Raw genomic sequence first — 12,932 nt, forward strand, 5'->3', positions numbered from 1 at the left:
GAAGGAGGACTTTGGGTCCAAGGAAACATTTCCAGAGGCAACGGGCCAGTTTTACATTCGGTGTTACCTCCCAACGTGCAGAGAGAGCCAGCATTTTCCATGTCACTGGGGAAGCACCTAACTGCTCCAGAGATCTGACCCTGAGCAATCTGTCTAGGAGTCTGTCCTTTGTTCAGTGACCCAGAAGTCCAGGAACAGCAAGGACAACTTAACACGGCCGAGCCCTGTTAAGTTGTCTCAAGTAGAAGATGGTCTTCTAAATCCTGCTGTCATACTATAGGCTGGAATTTTGAGGGCAGTTTTTGGTTAAATGCCTCAAAAACTTTCTTTCTCTGTTTTTGTTAGCCGGTCAGCAACCATTCAGGAGCATCTACTGTATGCCATGTGCTGCAGTGCATTTTCAGACACACACATGGGATTATGCAGCTGTACTCCTCAAAAACGTGGTCTTGTCTGCTTATGGATATGCTCTCCATTATTTTTTATGTCTTAATTAAGGGCTCATAGAAGAGATGCTTTGACTTAGATGGACTTTCAGTAGCATTTCACAAATAATATTCTTAAAGTGGGTTAGTTGTTTTTTTTTTTTTTTTTTTGGTCCCTTTTCATATAAATCACTCTGTCTATAGAAAAACATCAAACTGTTTTCACAGAAGGCAGGGAAATAAGTTGTTTACACATCACCATTTGACTCTCTTTACCCTCATCCTCATTACAAACATCTCAGCCACCCAAGTGAAGTTAGTTTAAACCTCCAAGCTATCCATGCAAACAAGACCCCTACCGCTAAGGAGTTTGGAGCAAGAAAGCATGGGGGTTGTCTGCTATTTTTGTAGTCTCTCTTCTGGGTTCAGAATATTTTTTCCTGTGTTAATTCACTACCAAGAGGTTTGGTTTTAGTTCTGTGTCCTTTTTCAGTTCTATAAATGAAGGAAGGTGGTTCCATAATGTCACAGTATCTCAGAGTTGACAGGGAGCATTAGAGGTCCATCAAATGCAGCCTTCCTGCCTTCATGTGACTCCTCTGTACAATGTATTCTGAGCCAGTGATCATTTGGTTTTGGAGTGAAAACCTCCTCTGATGAAGGAATCCTACCCTTTAAGAAGCAGCCCATTTGATTTTTGTTCAGCTTTAATTGCTAGTTTTTATGTTAGTTTGGGCCAAAGTCAATCTCCTAGTAACTCTTTTGCCATACTGGTCACTCTCATGTGGATAAGCTTCTATTTGGTGATTAGTCCCCTAAACTCTTTTGCCATACTGGTCACTCTCATGTGGATAAGCTTCTATTTGGTGATTAGTCCCCTCAGAATTGCCCAGTACTGAGCACAGAGTAGCCTTCACCTCCTGTAGTCTACATATGATTCTTTTATTGAGGCAGCCAGCCTAAGACACTATTGAGTCAAGAAGTGTTGATCTTAAAGTCAAGCAAAATTCTCCAAATTGATGTCACCAGCCTTCATCCCATGTTTGGGGTGTTGGTCTTATATGATAATAATATCTTGTCAAATTTCAGCTAAAACTGTAGCCTGTTGAGATCACTAGGATTTCAAAATGAGTTAACTGTGCCTTCCAGCTTCATGCAGTTTGTAAATTTGATCAGTGTACCATTACGCCATCATACTAGCCATTGATAAAAATGCCGAGCAGAGCAGATCACGTAGGTTCCCCATCAGAAATTTCCTTTTGGATTGACATTAGTCTATTAACTGGCACCTTTGGATACAGCCATTAAAGCAGCGAAGGAACCAGCTAGCAGTATTCTTTCCAATCTCTAATAGTCTGTCTTGGACGTGATGGTTCACTTTGTTCTCAACCCTCTTGAAATCCAGAAGCAGTATATCCACTGTTTTCCCTTAGTTTTCAGTCCAATACTCCCATCATAAAAGGAAATGAGGTTACTGGCATGACTTGTTCTTATAAAACTATGCCAGCTTCTTGTGATTACTTATTTCTTTGCTCACAAATCTGCTTGATGCTGTGTTCTGAAATCCTGCTTGAGACTGATGTTAGACTGATGAGATTATTATCTGTGACAGCCACCTACTTTTCCCCTTTAAGGAATATGGGAACCAGAAGGGCTTTGTTTTCTGGTTCCCCCTCACCAGTGTTTCCCAAATACTCCTTTCTTTGTCACCTTTTCCTATGCTGGGCTGACTCTCCTTCCCATCCCATCAGAACACTGCCCTCAGTTTTCCTAGGTGACACCTACTTAGTATGCTAATGGGTGCTAATGGACTAAAATGTATTCAACAATGAGTAATCTGTTTGCTTTCTGAGCAGGGCCTAAATCCCAACATGTGATTAGGATGGTGGTAATTTTGGGCATCATGGCGGTTATTAATGTAGTGTGGGAGGCTAAAACCTTTTGTTTCCTCTCAAATAGGTGACTGCCATTTAAACTCCATGTATGGCTTTCTGCCAATTGTGTTGGGGGCAATTTGAAGCGAAATTGATTGGCTAATTGCTTGTGGTCATCCGGCTTTTCAGCTGCCCGTGTAGCATCCCTGGAGGTAATTAGCACTTCCAGAATTGGGGGTGATTTGGAGTTATTCATGGTCATGGCTTCTGTTGTGGGAGCCAGGGCAGCAGTAGCTTAGTTATGAGTGAATCAGTTTTACTTTAAAATGATTACTGAGGATTGATGAGTTTCTTTAACAATTAAAAAAAAAATCCATTATGGAGGAGTTTGATATACAATTGCCTCCTAGAGTCATTTAAAGTAGCCAGTTGGGTTCTATATATTGTGTGATAAACTCATTGGTAGGAAATAGCTTCAAAAATGTTGAGCATTTTCCAAAAGCGACTGGAATTTCAATTGCAGCCCTATAACAGCACACATAGTGGAATATTTTTCAGCCAGTGTTATGCTAAACAGTATAGAATATATTTTTCATTAAGAATGTCTTCATATGTAAATGTCATGTAAAAACCACCGATATCTGTGATCCCCAAATTTAGAATCATCAGCACTTCAAGGTGATTGCTCTCTTTTAAAAACAATGTTCCTGGGTAATTTACAAGGACAGTGAATACCCAAGGAGAGCATCTTGGGATTCTGCCATTTCCCTCCAAAACCTGGCATTTGTCAGTGTCAGTCAGCATTGAAATTCTACCTGTGGCAGTAGAGGAAAGCCCAGAGTCATCTGCTTAGTTTGATTGTTCCTTTTTCATAATTAAATGGGAACCAATGTTATCATCTTTGGAAGATCCAGCTTGAGGGTGATATGCTTTTGCAATGCAAAGAAACAGTGGGTTTGTGTCAGTGCTGAGGCTAGGGCTGAGAAGCCTTGGCCCAACCAGCTGTTATGTTCCAGTTGTTCCCAGGCTCTTCAGTGTGGTCGCCTAGTCCCTTGACCTGCTGGTTGCAGTGTACAGCCCTCCTCTTAGGAATTCTTCTAGTTTTCTCCATTTCTAGCTTGGATTCCCAGCCTTGACTGACGCTGGAATTCAGGGAAGGCTAGAAGGAAAAGGCAATAATTCCTTTCTTTTGTCTACCCAATGATCACAGAAGCCCTACCCTGTATTTTAGGATGAGGTTATAAGAGAGGATGTGACTTAGACTATTTTCTCTTTCTTTTTTTTTTTCTGCAAAAAGCTTTATTGTTTCCATTTGGTCCAAGGCTTGAGAGAGGGCTCCAGGGTGTTAAAAAGCTGCCTAATGGCTGCAGAGGGGGGCTTCAGGCAGTCCTGATGTCAGGTGGGTTCTTCAATGGCCACCGGTCTCCAGAAGCTCCTAGTCGTGCTTGAGGGTGAGCCTTTCGAAGAGATACTCGTCCAACCCAGCCTGGGGACCAGCCAGCCTGCGGAGGTTGGTCAGGTGGTCACCCATCTTCTTGATGAGTTTCACTTCCTCATATAGGAAGTGCTTCTCCAGGAAGTCACAGATGTGGGGGTGTCCGCGGGCACAAGCCAGGCCATGCAGATCCAACAGGGCTTGATTCAGGTTCTTCTCTATGAGAAGGGCGGCTTCCATAGAGTCCTGTTTTGTTTTTTTTTTTTTCAGGTTTTAAAACTTTTTATTTGCATATTAAAAAAATTGTGCATTCCAATAATTAAAATCATTTGAACAATAAAAAAATGGCACTCCAATTAAACTGCATTTTACAGTCCGCAGAACACCTTGGACCAGCTTTTTACTCTAGATTTCACTGTCATCCCACCCAGCTTCCTCCTTCACCAACATGCAAGTTCTTTTCCTTCCCTGCCAGCCACACAGGCAGATGGGAGAGGCAGGCGCGGCCTACGTTGTCAGTAGTTCTCCATTCTTTGATGTGAAAAGGGGTAGCACAGTCATTTAAACTCGATCCAACCTCTTTGCATCTTACAAAGTTAAACAGCTAAAAGAAGTAAAATAAGAAGGCAATGCTTGTGGAATTTACAGTGCATACTGGCGGTGCACGCTTCATTATGACTCGCCTACTTGCTTCTCCTCTTCAATCATTTCTTTCGAAGGCAGTGGATTTTTCTCTTGCGTTTCCATTTTCTTCAATTTCGACTTATCGAACTTCTTAATCTCAGCCATATCGGGTTTGTCAGACATGGTTGCAGAGGGTGCGAAGCGAACTGCGAGCGAGTGAAGTCGGGTCTGCGCTGTGGCCGCCGCCGAATGCCAGCGTCCTGGGTTTTACCCAACTCATCTTGAGATGGCTTCTGCACGTCCAGGAAGAGGGCGCGGCCGCCATGTTGGTTTTGCAGTTTCAAGAGACGCTCCGCGCCCTCACGCTTCTCCTTGGCCAGTTCGCGAAAAAAGTGACCGACACCCTCCAGGGCCACATCGTCGCGGTCGAAATAGAAGCCCAGAGAGAGGTAGGTGTAGGAGGCCCGCAGTTGCATGTTAACCAGGCGGTTGACGGCAGCCTCTACCTCGGTAGAATAATTCTGATGAATCTGGGAGCTCATGATTGGTTGGTAATAAGGAGTTAAAAAATGTTGGCTGGTCCGTGATCACAGACAGCTGAGTGGCTGACTCCGGAGGTTGCGACTGGAAAAAAGGTTGGAGGGTGGTCAGAGGCTGGAGCAAGGGGCGTCCCTGGGTCTGTTCCATCCAAGCACTGTTGAAGCAAGAGACAGATCCACGGGCCGCCGAGCGCACTTCCGACTATTTTCTTTTACATTCTTGTTTTAAAACATCTCACAAACAAGGAATCAGTGCCTGACATCTACTGTGTTCCATCTCTGATCACAGCTTCCAGCCTGCTTTCTCTACTTCCTGTTTTCAGCAAGTTTGATTTTTACTTTCACTTGCTTGTCTATTCTCAGCCTGTCTTCTCTCCCTAACTAAATTGGTCAGATTTTGTTTCCTAAAAGGAGATTACATTGCTCTTTGCTGGAAAAGACAGTCACTGGCATGGTGGGAGTAGGGGTGTGTGTGTGTGTGTGTGTTGGCAAGGGGTGCTGTGACAGGGTGTGTAAGGCTGCTTTGCTAAAGTCTGTTTTTAATCCTAATGACTCTCTTAGTTCTAAGACTGAGTTCAAATCCTAGTTCTGCCTCTTTGTGATCTTGGGAGTTGTTTCCTTAGTGCTTCAGTTTCCCCATCTTTAACATGCGTGGTAGAAGACTCTATCTCATACAGTTCTAGTGTGGACCAAGTGAATAAACTCATGTAAGCTTACATTGATGGTTTCTAAAAAGGTCAGAGGAAAAGGTGGGAAGAAGGTAATGGTGGTGATACGTTTGTATTCACCCCCCTTCACTCCCATCAACAGACGGGGAACTAGGAAAAGTCACTGGTTTCTCCTGAGGATTCCCTGTTTGACCTAGAGGAAATTGCATAACCCATCTATCCCCAAACTGTTTCTGTCCCGAGTACAAGCTAGATCTTCTGCCGGGGGATCAATCAAAGAGCTGTCTTTGGCAGGGGGAAGTGTCATGAGAATAAACAGCTGCTCTCTCCGCCCCACAACCCCTCCTGCTGCTAAATGACTCTAGGGAAGAGGAAACCAGTCATCAAAGGCTTCTGCCACCTGTGCACAGCTGGTAGTTCCTGAGGTCACTTGGTAGTGACTGGAGGAGTTTAGAAAGTATCCACGGAGCTAAGTCACTGATATATCCCTTTCCCTAAGGCTTAAGGACTTGCTTTCTTCTCTGTCCTTCATTCCCAGAGTGGGGAAGCTCCTTTGTAAGCTGGAACACACTAGGCTGAGATTGCCCTAGGTCTTCCCTAGCGCTGTTTTGTGAATAGCATCCTTTGAGTGATTCTCAGTGTGAAGAAAAGGAGCAGGACTAGGCTTTCTTGTCCTTCTTCAGCCAGAAGAAGAATCTTCAGGAAGATTAGGAAGTCATTTCCTTTGAGCTACTTGCTGCCAAGTGTCAACTCTCCCGGGAAATCCAGGCTGCTTCAGCTAGACTTCCCTTTTCCTGTCTCCAAGGTTGCCAAGCCAACTGGCAGAGTGCAGGGCCCAAAGGTACAGCTAGGCCTGTGTTCCAGAGGGGGCAGAGTGGCTGACAGAGCAAAGGACACCAGAGGCCCCTCATCGTTGGGGACAGGCAGGACGGTCCCCAACCAGGCAGATCCAGAAAGCTTTAACAGAACATGACTGAGACACACTACAGAGGGGTCAACTTGGTTGGTATAGATACAGCACATCTGAGCAGCTAAGGCCAAGGTTTAGTAAAAGGGGAAGGAAGGCACATGGCCACAAATATCAAATCAGAACCACTGCTGGGTCAGAGTTCTATTCAAGGTTGGAATAGTCAGGGTTTAAGAACTAGAACTGGAATAATTCGGCTCCATCATTTATTGAGAGTTTCTCAAGGAGGAACAATAACAATCAAGAGCATGGATTTAGAGTAACAGAGGAACTGGGGTTAGAATCACTGTTCTGCCATCTATTAACTAATAGACTTTTTGTGGAGTTACTCAGCCTCTCTGCACCACTCTGAAACAGCACACATGATGCTAAAAAGGATTTTATGTATAGATACTAAAGAAATGTTTGGTAAGTGAATCATTTTTATCCAGAGGTTATTTCTGGCAAGATTGAGTTATTGATGGTAGCTCCCAACCTTAAAGTTCTACTGCAGTCAGTTTAGTACTTGTTCTGTGTCTGAGATGGTGCTGCCCTAGTGCCCAGCCACCTGGGGCCTGATCATTAGGGGAATGTGAAACCAGTTAACAGGGACCCAGGGACCACGGGAGGGGGGAAACACAAAGTTCTCTGGGAAGAATTCTGAAATAAATTCATGTGCAAATCAGGAAAACAGATTATTTTGACTTATTTTAAAATGATCTTTTTTATACCTTCATGGCTCTTCAATAGAAATGGCTTAAGCGAAAAGAAAACTTAATTAAATGAATAGGCAATTTATGAGTCTTGGGTGAGGCACAAATTTGAATTCTCTTGTTAAAATTGAGTGACCAAGTAAATGCAATGTGGTATCTTGAATTAGAGCTTGGAACAGATAAAAGACATTAGTGGAAAACCTGGGGAAATCTGAATAAAGGCTGTAGTTTGGTCGATAGCATTGTACCAATGTCAACATTTTAATTTTGACAAATGGCCCATGGTTATTTAAGATGTTACTATTAGGGGAAACCAAGTGAAACTAGCTTTGTAACTCTACTGTAAATCTAAAATTATTGCAAAATAAATCAAGTGGTTAAACTCTCTTACTTTCAATGGTGATAAGCTCTGCTTTTCAAAAAAAATTGAAATGTAATTGAATTACAATGTTATATAAATTTCAGGTGTACAGCATAATGATTCAGTATTTTTACAAATTATACTCTGTTAACTGTTATTACAAGATAATGGCTATAATTCCCTGTGCTATATGATATTTGCTTGTTGCTTATCTATTTTATATGTAGTAGTTTGTATCTCATAGCCCTAATTTGCCCCATCCCCTCCATCTCCCCAGTGGTAACCAGTAAGTAGTTTGTTATCTAGATCTGTGCATCTGTTTCTCTTTTGTATATACATTCATTTGTACTATATTTTAGGTACTACATATAAGTGATATCATATAGTATTTGTCTTTCATTGTCTGACATTTCAGTAAGCACAACATTCTCTAGTTTCATCCCCATCTCTGCTTTTTTTTTTTTTTCCCCCCACGCACTTTGTTTGAAGATGTTTTTGAAATTACATGGGATTGGGATGGGGGCACTCGGATACTTGCTTCTACTACATAGAGTTTTGAACTCTGCCCTTTTCCTTAACAATATATACATGCACTTTCACATGCCATTAGAAGTTCATGGTAAGTGTGATTGTTCATATGCATAATGTATGTAAGCACCCCCTTACTGATGTACGTTTAGGGTGTTTCCAATTTCGTGCTGCCGTGAACATTTGTGTACATATAACTTTGTGCTGATTTCTGATGTTTCCTTGGGCTAGAGACATAAGGAAACTGCACCAAAGAATATAAACTTTTAGGAAGATCTAGATACTTAATACCGTATCACTTTCCAGAAGAGTTTTATCAGTCTATACACCCAGGAGCAGTGTGCAAGTGCCCGTCTCACTACCTCCTAATCAACATTGAGTCTTACTATTAAGAACAAGCATCTTTTCTGCATGCTCTTGCTTTAACTTGGCTCCCTGCTTAGAATCCGAGTGTCAACCTATGGTTTAAGAATGACCAGACTTGGCCCCTGCCCCACTCATCCTTTTACCATTTTTGTATGTAATTCCTTAACATGGTAGCTAACTGGGACATGATCTTTTAAAAGACAATATCGTATTGACAAGTAACTGGAGATTCTCTTTCTTTTTAACCTTGTTTCTGGGAATATTGTGAAATTCACAGACAAACCTTTTGATTCTTGTTGATATTTACATGCACACACACACTTTAATACCACTGAATGGAAGGGGTGGGGAAAACAAAAAGTTGTCCCTTCGGGAGTCACTACATACCTGGGATTTGGAGAATACCAATTTGCATGGCCTGGGTTTGCTAAATGCACCATTGCCTAGCACTCTACGCTCCTCACATATAGTAAGCAGCTTCTCAATAAGCAGGACTAATGACTACATTCTGCCTGTTTAACCTGCAGAAGTAGAATGGAGGCAGAAGGCGTAGAATGTTCTTGGTGGTGGCAGTGTCACTTCTGCTCCTATCTTGCTGTGTTGGGTCGCAGTTGAGCTCAGGGCCTTCCTTTGACACCAGTCATTCAGGAGGAGTGCACCCTAGCCTGCAAGCCAGCCTCCTATTCTGCTGTAGGGACCGCTCTCAGAAAACCGGCTGCCATTGCTGGGGAAGTAGTTCTTTCCGCTTCTGTCACCCTTCACAGCCTTAGCTCCTCTTGTATTTATAAGACTGTTTTAATAGTCTTGTCTTGTAATTACATCTGGAGACAGGAGACAGCATCTTTTGATAGTTCAAGTCCTAACGCATTTAAATTGCCCTCCTAATGCTGTAAAAGAGTCAAATTATATATTCTGGTTTGCACTAGACAGCAATAAATGTCAAGGTGCCATCCCCTCTGGTCTTTAACTCCTTGATGCTGTCTGTTTTCGTGCACCTCGCACTGACCGTACACTAGTGTTTTCCCATCTCCAGGCTCGAAAGGATCAAGTTGGGGAGATAAATTTCACTATTCAAAATATATTAAAAGGCAAAGGAAGTTTGTAAACATTGCTTTGGAAAGCTAAGCAAAGCAATAAAGTCAAGGACAGGAACCTGATTCAGTAAAGGAAACATTTCACAAGATTGTCATCTACTTTATTTTTAAAGCCGCAATAAGATGTAACGATAAAAAGGCCAATGATGCATTTCAGCCAAGTGATATGAACTCTTGCTAAACCAATTAAACTGTCAGTATACTATGGTTTCACATTTTCTATAACATACTAGGTCACCTTAGGACACTTAGTCACTTATGACTTTTTACCACTGATGCAAAATCAATTTGGCAATTTATAATCTTACATTTCATTATGAAAGTATATTATTCTGTAAGAAAGCTGCTGGAAAAATAAGAGGCTTCTGAAGCCCATTCATTCCTCTCCTGTTCAGGTGATGTCATAAAAGAATAAAATCAATCATATTATCTGATGTTTTGAGACTTCTAGTAGTTTTTGATTTATATGGTTTTTAAAGAAGATGTACCGAGTATACAATTCTAACCCAGGATGCAATTCTGAATGTTAGATAAAATTGCAGACATTAAAAAGTGAGAATTTTTACCGAAGAGCTCATTTTTCATCTACCTCTTTAAAATGTTCGAGTGTATGGATTGAAAGAACCCTTTTGCTTAAGTATCTATATGCCAGAGGGCGGGCTTTTTTGTGTTCCTGTATTTGGAGTTCCTGCTCTTCTCAAAGAGATGGCACAGATGGTTATTCATATTTAATACCATCACATTTCTCAGTTTATTTTTTGGAAATTGTAAGTTACAGAATGATACACCAGCTTATTTGAGAGAGAGGTGGAAAAAAGAAAGAGGAAGAGTTGGAGGCTTATTATTATTATAACTCTCATTTGGAAATACCTTCCTTTTTTCTCTCTAGGACAAACATTTCACCGCTTTTGGAAAAACCCAATGGCAGTAATAAAGTGCACATGACAGATCCTTAGTTTTAGGTGCTCATTAGCACAGAAGCAGACAGAACTGTTCTCATAAGATCATATGGCTAACAAGAGCATAATTAACATTGACTGTACATATAGCCCTTTTCTTTTGTTACGAAGTCAACAAGAGTTTCCTTTAACCTTCCCTTATGACTATTAACCACACTTGTTAATACATCTCCCCGTTCCCAAAGCTCAAATCAGATGTGTGCCTCTGGCAATTACAGCTGCAGTTACACTGGACCATTTAAATATGAGATTTAAACCTGAGATTCTCTTCTTTTTTGGTTTAAGTCAGGGTTACAGGGTAGGTAGGGGCGACAAACTGCATTAATTTTGATTCTGCTTGTGATCAAGCATCTCATGATACAAGGACTGTGTGGTACTCAGCTATTTGTCTACTCCCATTGTCTCAGGTATTTCCACTCTCATTGGCATCTCTCCTGTTTGCGTATTCTTTTTTACATTCCAGTCTGAACACAGAAGGACACATTGAGTGAGAAGAGAAACACAGAGTAGAAATTGAATAATTATAATGAGTGTCACTTTGCACTTTGTATCTTGCTGAGAAAGGTATTGGAACTAGGTTTAACTGACTTTCCGTTTACCAGGTGTAGGAAGAGACACTTCCACCTGCACTGTCTCATTTCAACTCACAACAACCCTGTGAGGTAGACAGGATATTCCCTACTTTAGAGATGAGGGCTGTGGTTCCAGGAGATTAAGCAGTTTGCCAGGGGCATAATGTTAGGAACAGGTTGAGTTTAGTTTCCAGTTCTAATTCCAGTATTCTATGGGCTCCATCATGGTTATTTATTATTGTTGATATAATTAAGTCTTGACAAGCCAGAATACATAGGGAATGGTAGCACACACCATAATAGGGGTTTAGAATATGAATGAATGTACAATTTTGGCTTTTTTAAAAGAATAATTTATTGGTATGATACCTGTTAACGTTAGAAAATGCAGCAATATAGGTAAGATAGTGAAGCAAACAATTTACTTGTGATACTAAGACCTATTAACAGTTTGGCTAGTAGACTTTTCTTTTTTAGATCTTTAAATTATATGTATACATTACAAGGGATGGTTAGAAAACATCACAGACTCAGTGGACATGAATTTCAGCAAACTCCAGGAGATAGTGGAAGACAGAGGAGCCTGCCTGGTGTGCTGCAGTCCATGGGGTCACAGAGAGTCGGACATAACTTAGCGACTAAACAAAAACAAACATACATACCGTTTTATACCCTGCTTTTTAAAAAATGTAACTATTTTCAGAACATGTTCTTGTGTTATTACATAGATGTCAACATGATTTTAATGGCTATGCAGTACTCTACTGTCTGGGTATCCCATAAAATATTTAAGCAATTTATCTTGGATATATTAATGTGAACCAGTCCTCTGGTTTGATAATGTTCCTCTGATGTCACAAAATACATGGTAATGTGGTTTGTTAAAATGTTCAGAATATGTATTTTATTATTAGTTAGCTATGGTTAAATGTACATCATGTTGCATCTTTTTCGAGCTAGTGGTTGCCTTGGACATGGCCCCAAAGTCTAACTTTCAGAGCTTTTGCTTAGACATATGCAGGTAACACTAAAGCCAGTAACCCCTGACAAAGATGGCTGGAAGCTTGGGGGCTGAACATGAGGTGTAATTTAAGGGAAACAGAAACTCCTCCCTGAAATTCTCATTGGAAGAATCCTCTGGGTTGAGCTACAGAGGCCTATGGTGAAAAGTCAATTGTTTCTGTTGAATCAGTGTTGTGTCTGTTAAACTAGTTATGGTGAATCTATTCACTGGAATATTATGAAGCTGTTAACACTGATATTTCCAAAGAATATTTTATGATATATGTTAACACTTTATAAAGAATGGGATGTGTGTGTGTGTATATATAAAATTCCAGTTTGGTGGAAAAAACATATATACATATATACTGAAATATCTCAGGGCCTATTTTTGGATGGTGGGTGTAAAGTAAGGGAGTTAGAGAAGGCGAGGTTCAGAAAAAGAACAAGACTGGCACTTTACAGGAACAGATCACCTTTAATGAGGCAAGAAGGGGCAGCAGTCAGATTAGCGAGCTGCTGCGCTTATCCAAGAAAAGAGTAAGTATATATAGGCATGTATGTGGAAAGTTACTGTCTTAAGGGGGCCTGTTCTTCTCCAAGGTTGTTTGGAGTAGTTATCTCTTAAACGGCTGGGGTAAGGAATTTTGGAGATAGACCAGGGGCTGGACCAGCTGGGAGCTGGGCGTAATCAACTTTAATGTCCATTTTTTTCTTCGGGTGAGAGAGTTCTTTGTTTTGCATAGAATGGTGGGGAGGACCTGGAGGGGAGTTTTAACTCCAGGCTGTTTTGAGCCATGTAACTTTCCTTCAGTGGGCATGATAG

General features: G+C 41.2%; 2 protein-coding genes across 2 annotated transcripts in view; one reads left to right on the forward strand and one right to left on the reverse strand.

The window, feature by feature from the left end:
• Positions 1–12,932, forward strand: part of GPC3 (glypican 3) — a 460,444-nt gene that overhangs the window by 54,560 nt on the left and 392,952 nt on the right. The gene's annotated exons all lie outside the window — the stretch shown is intronic.
• On the reverse strand, positions 3,994–4,608 carry LOC102274241 (thymosin beta-4-like). Its single transcript, XM_070365368.1, has one exon. It carries the CDS (start codon positions 4,539–4,541, stop codon positions 4,407–4,409), a length of 135 nt encoding a protein of 44 aa, XP_070221469.1. The 5' UTR covers positions 4,542–4,608; the 3' UTR covers positions 3,994–4,406.

The sequence above is a fragment of the Bos mutus genome, chromosome X (genome assembly GCF_027580195.1).
Source record: "Bos mutus isolate GX-2022 chromosome X, NWIPB_WYAK_1.1, whole genome shotgun sequence".
NCBI classification, from domain to species: domain Eukaryota; kingdom Metazoa; phylum Chordata; class Mammalia; order Artiodactyla; family Bovidae; genus Bos; species Bos mutus.

Bases quoted from the DNA above. Each gene is read 5' to 3' on its own strand.
- LOC102274241 (XM_070365368.1), bottom strand. From the start codon at position 4,541: ATGTCTGACAAACCCGATATGGCTGAGATTAAGAAGTTCGATAAGTCG.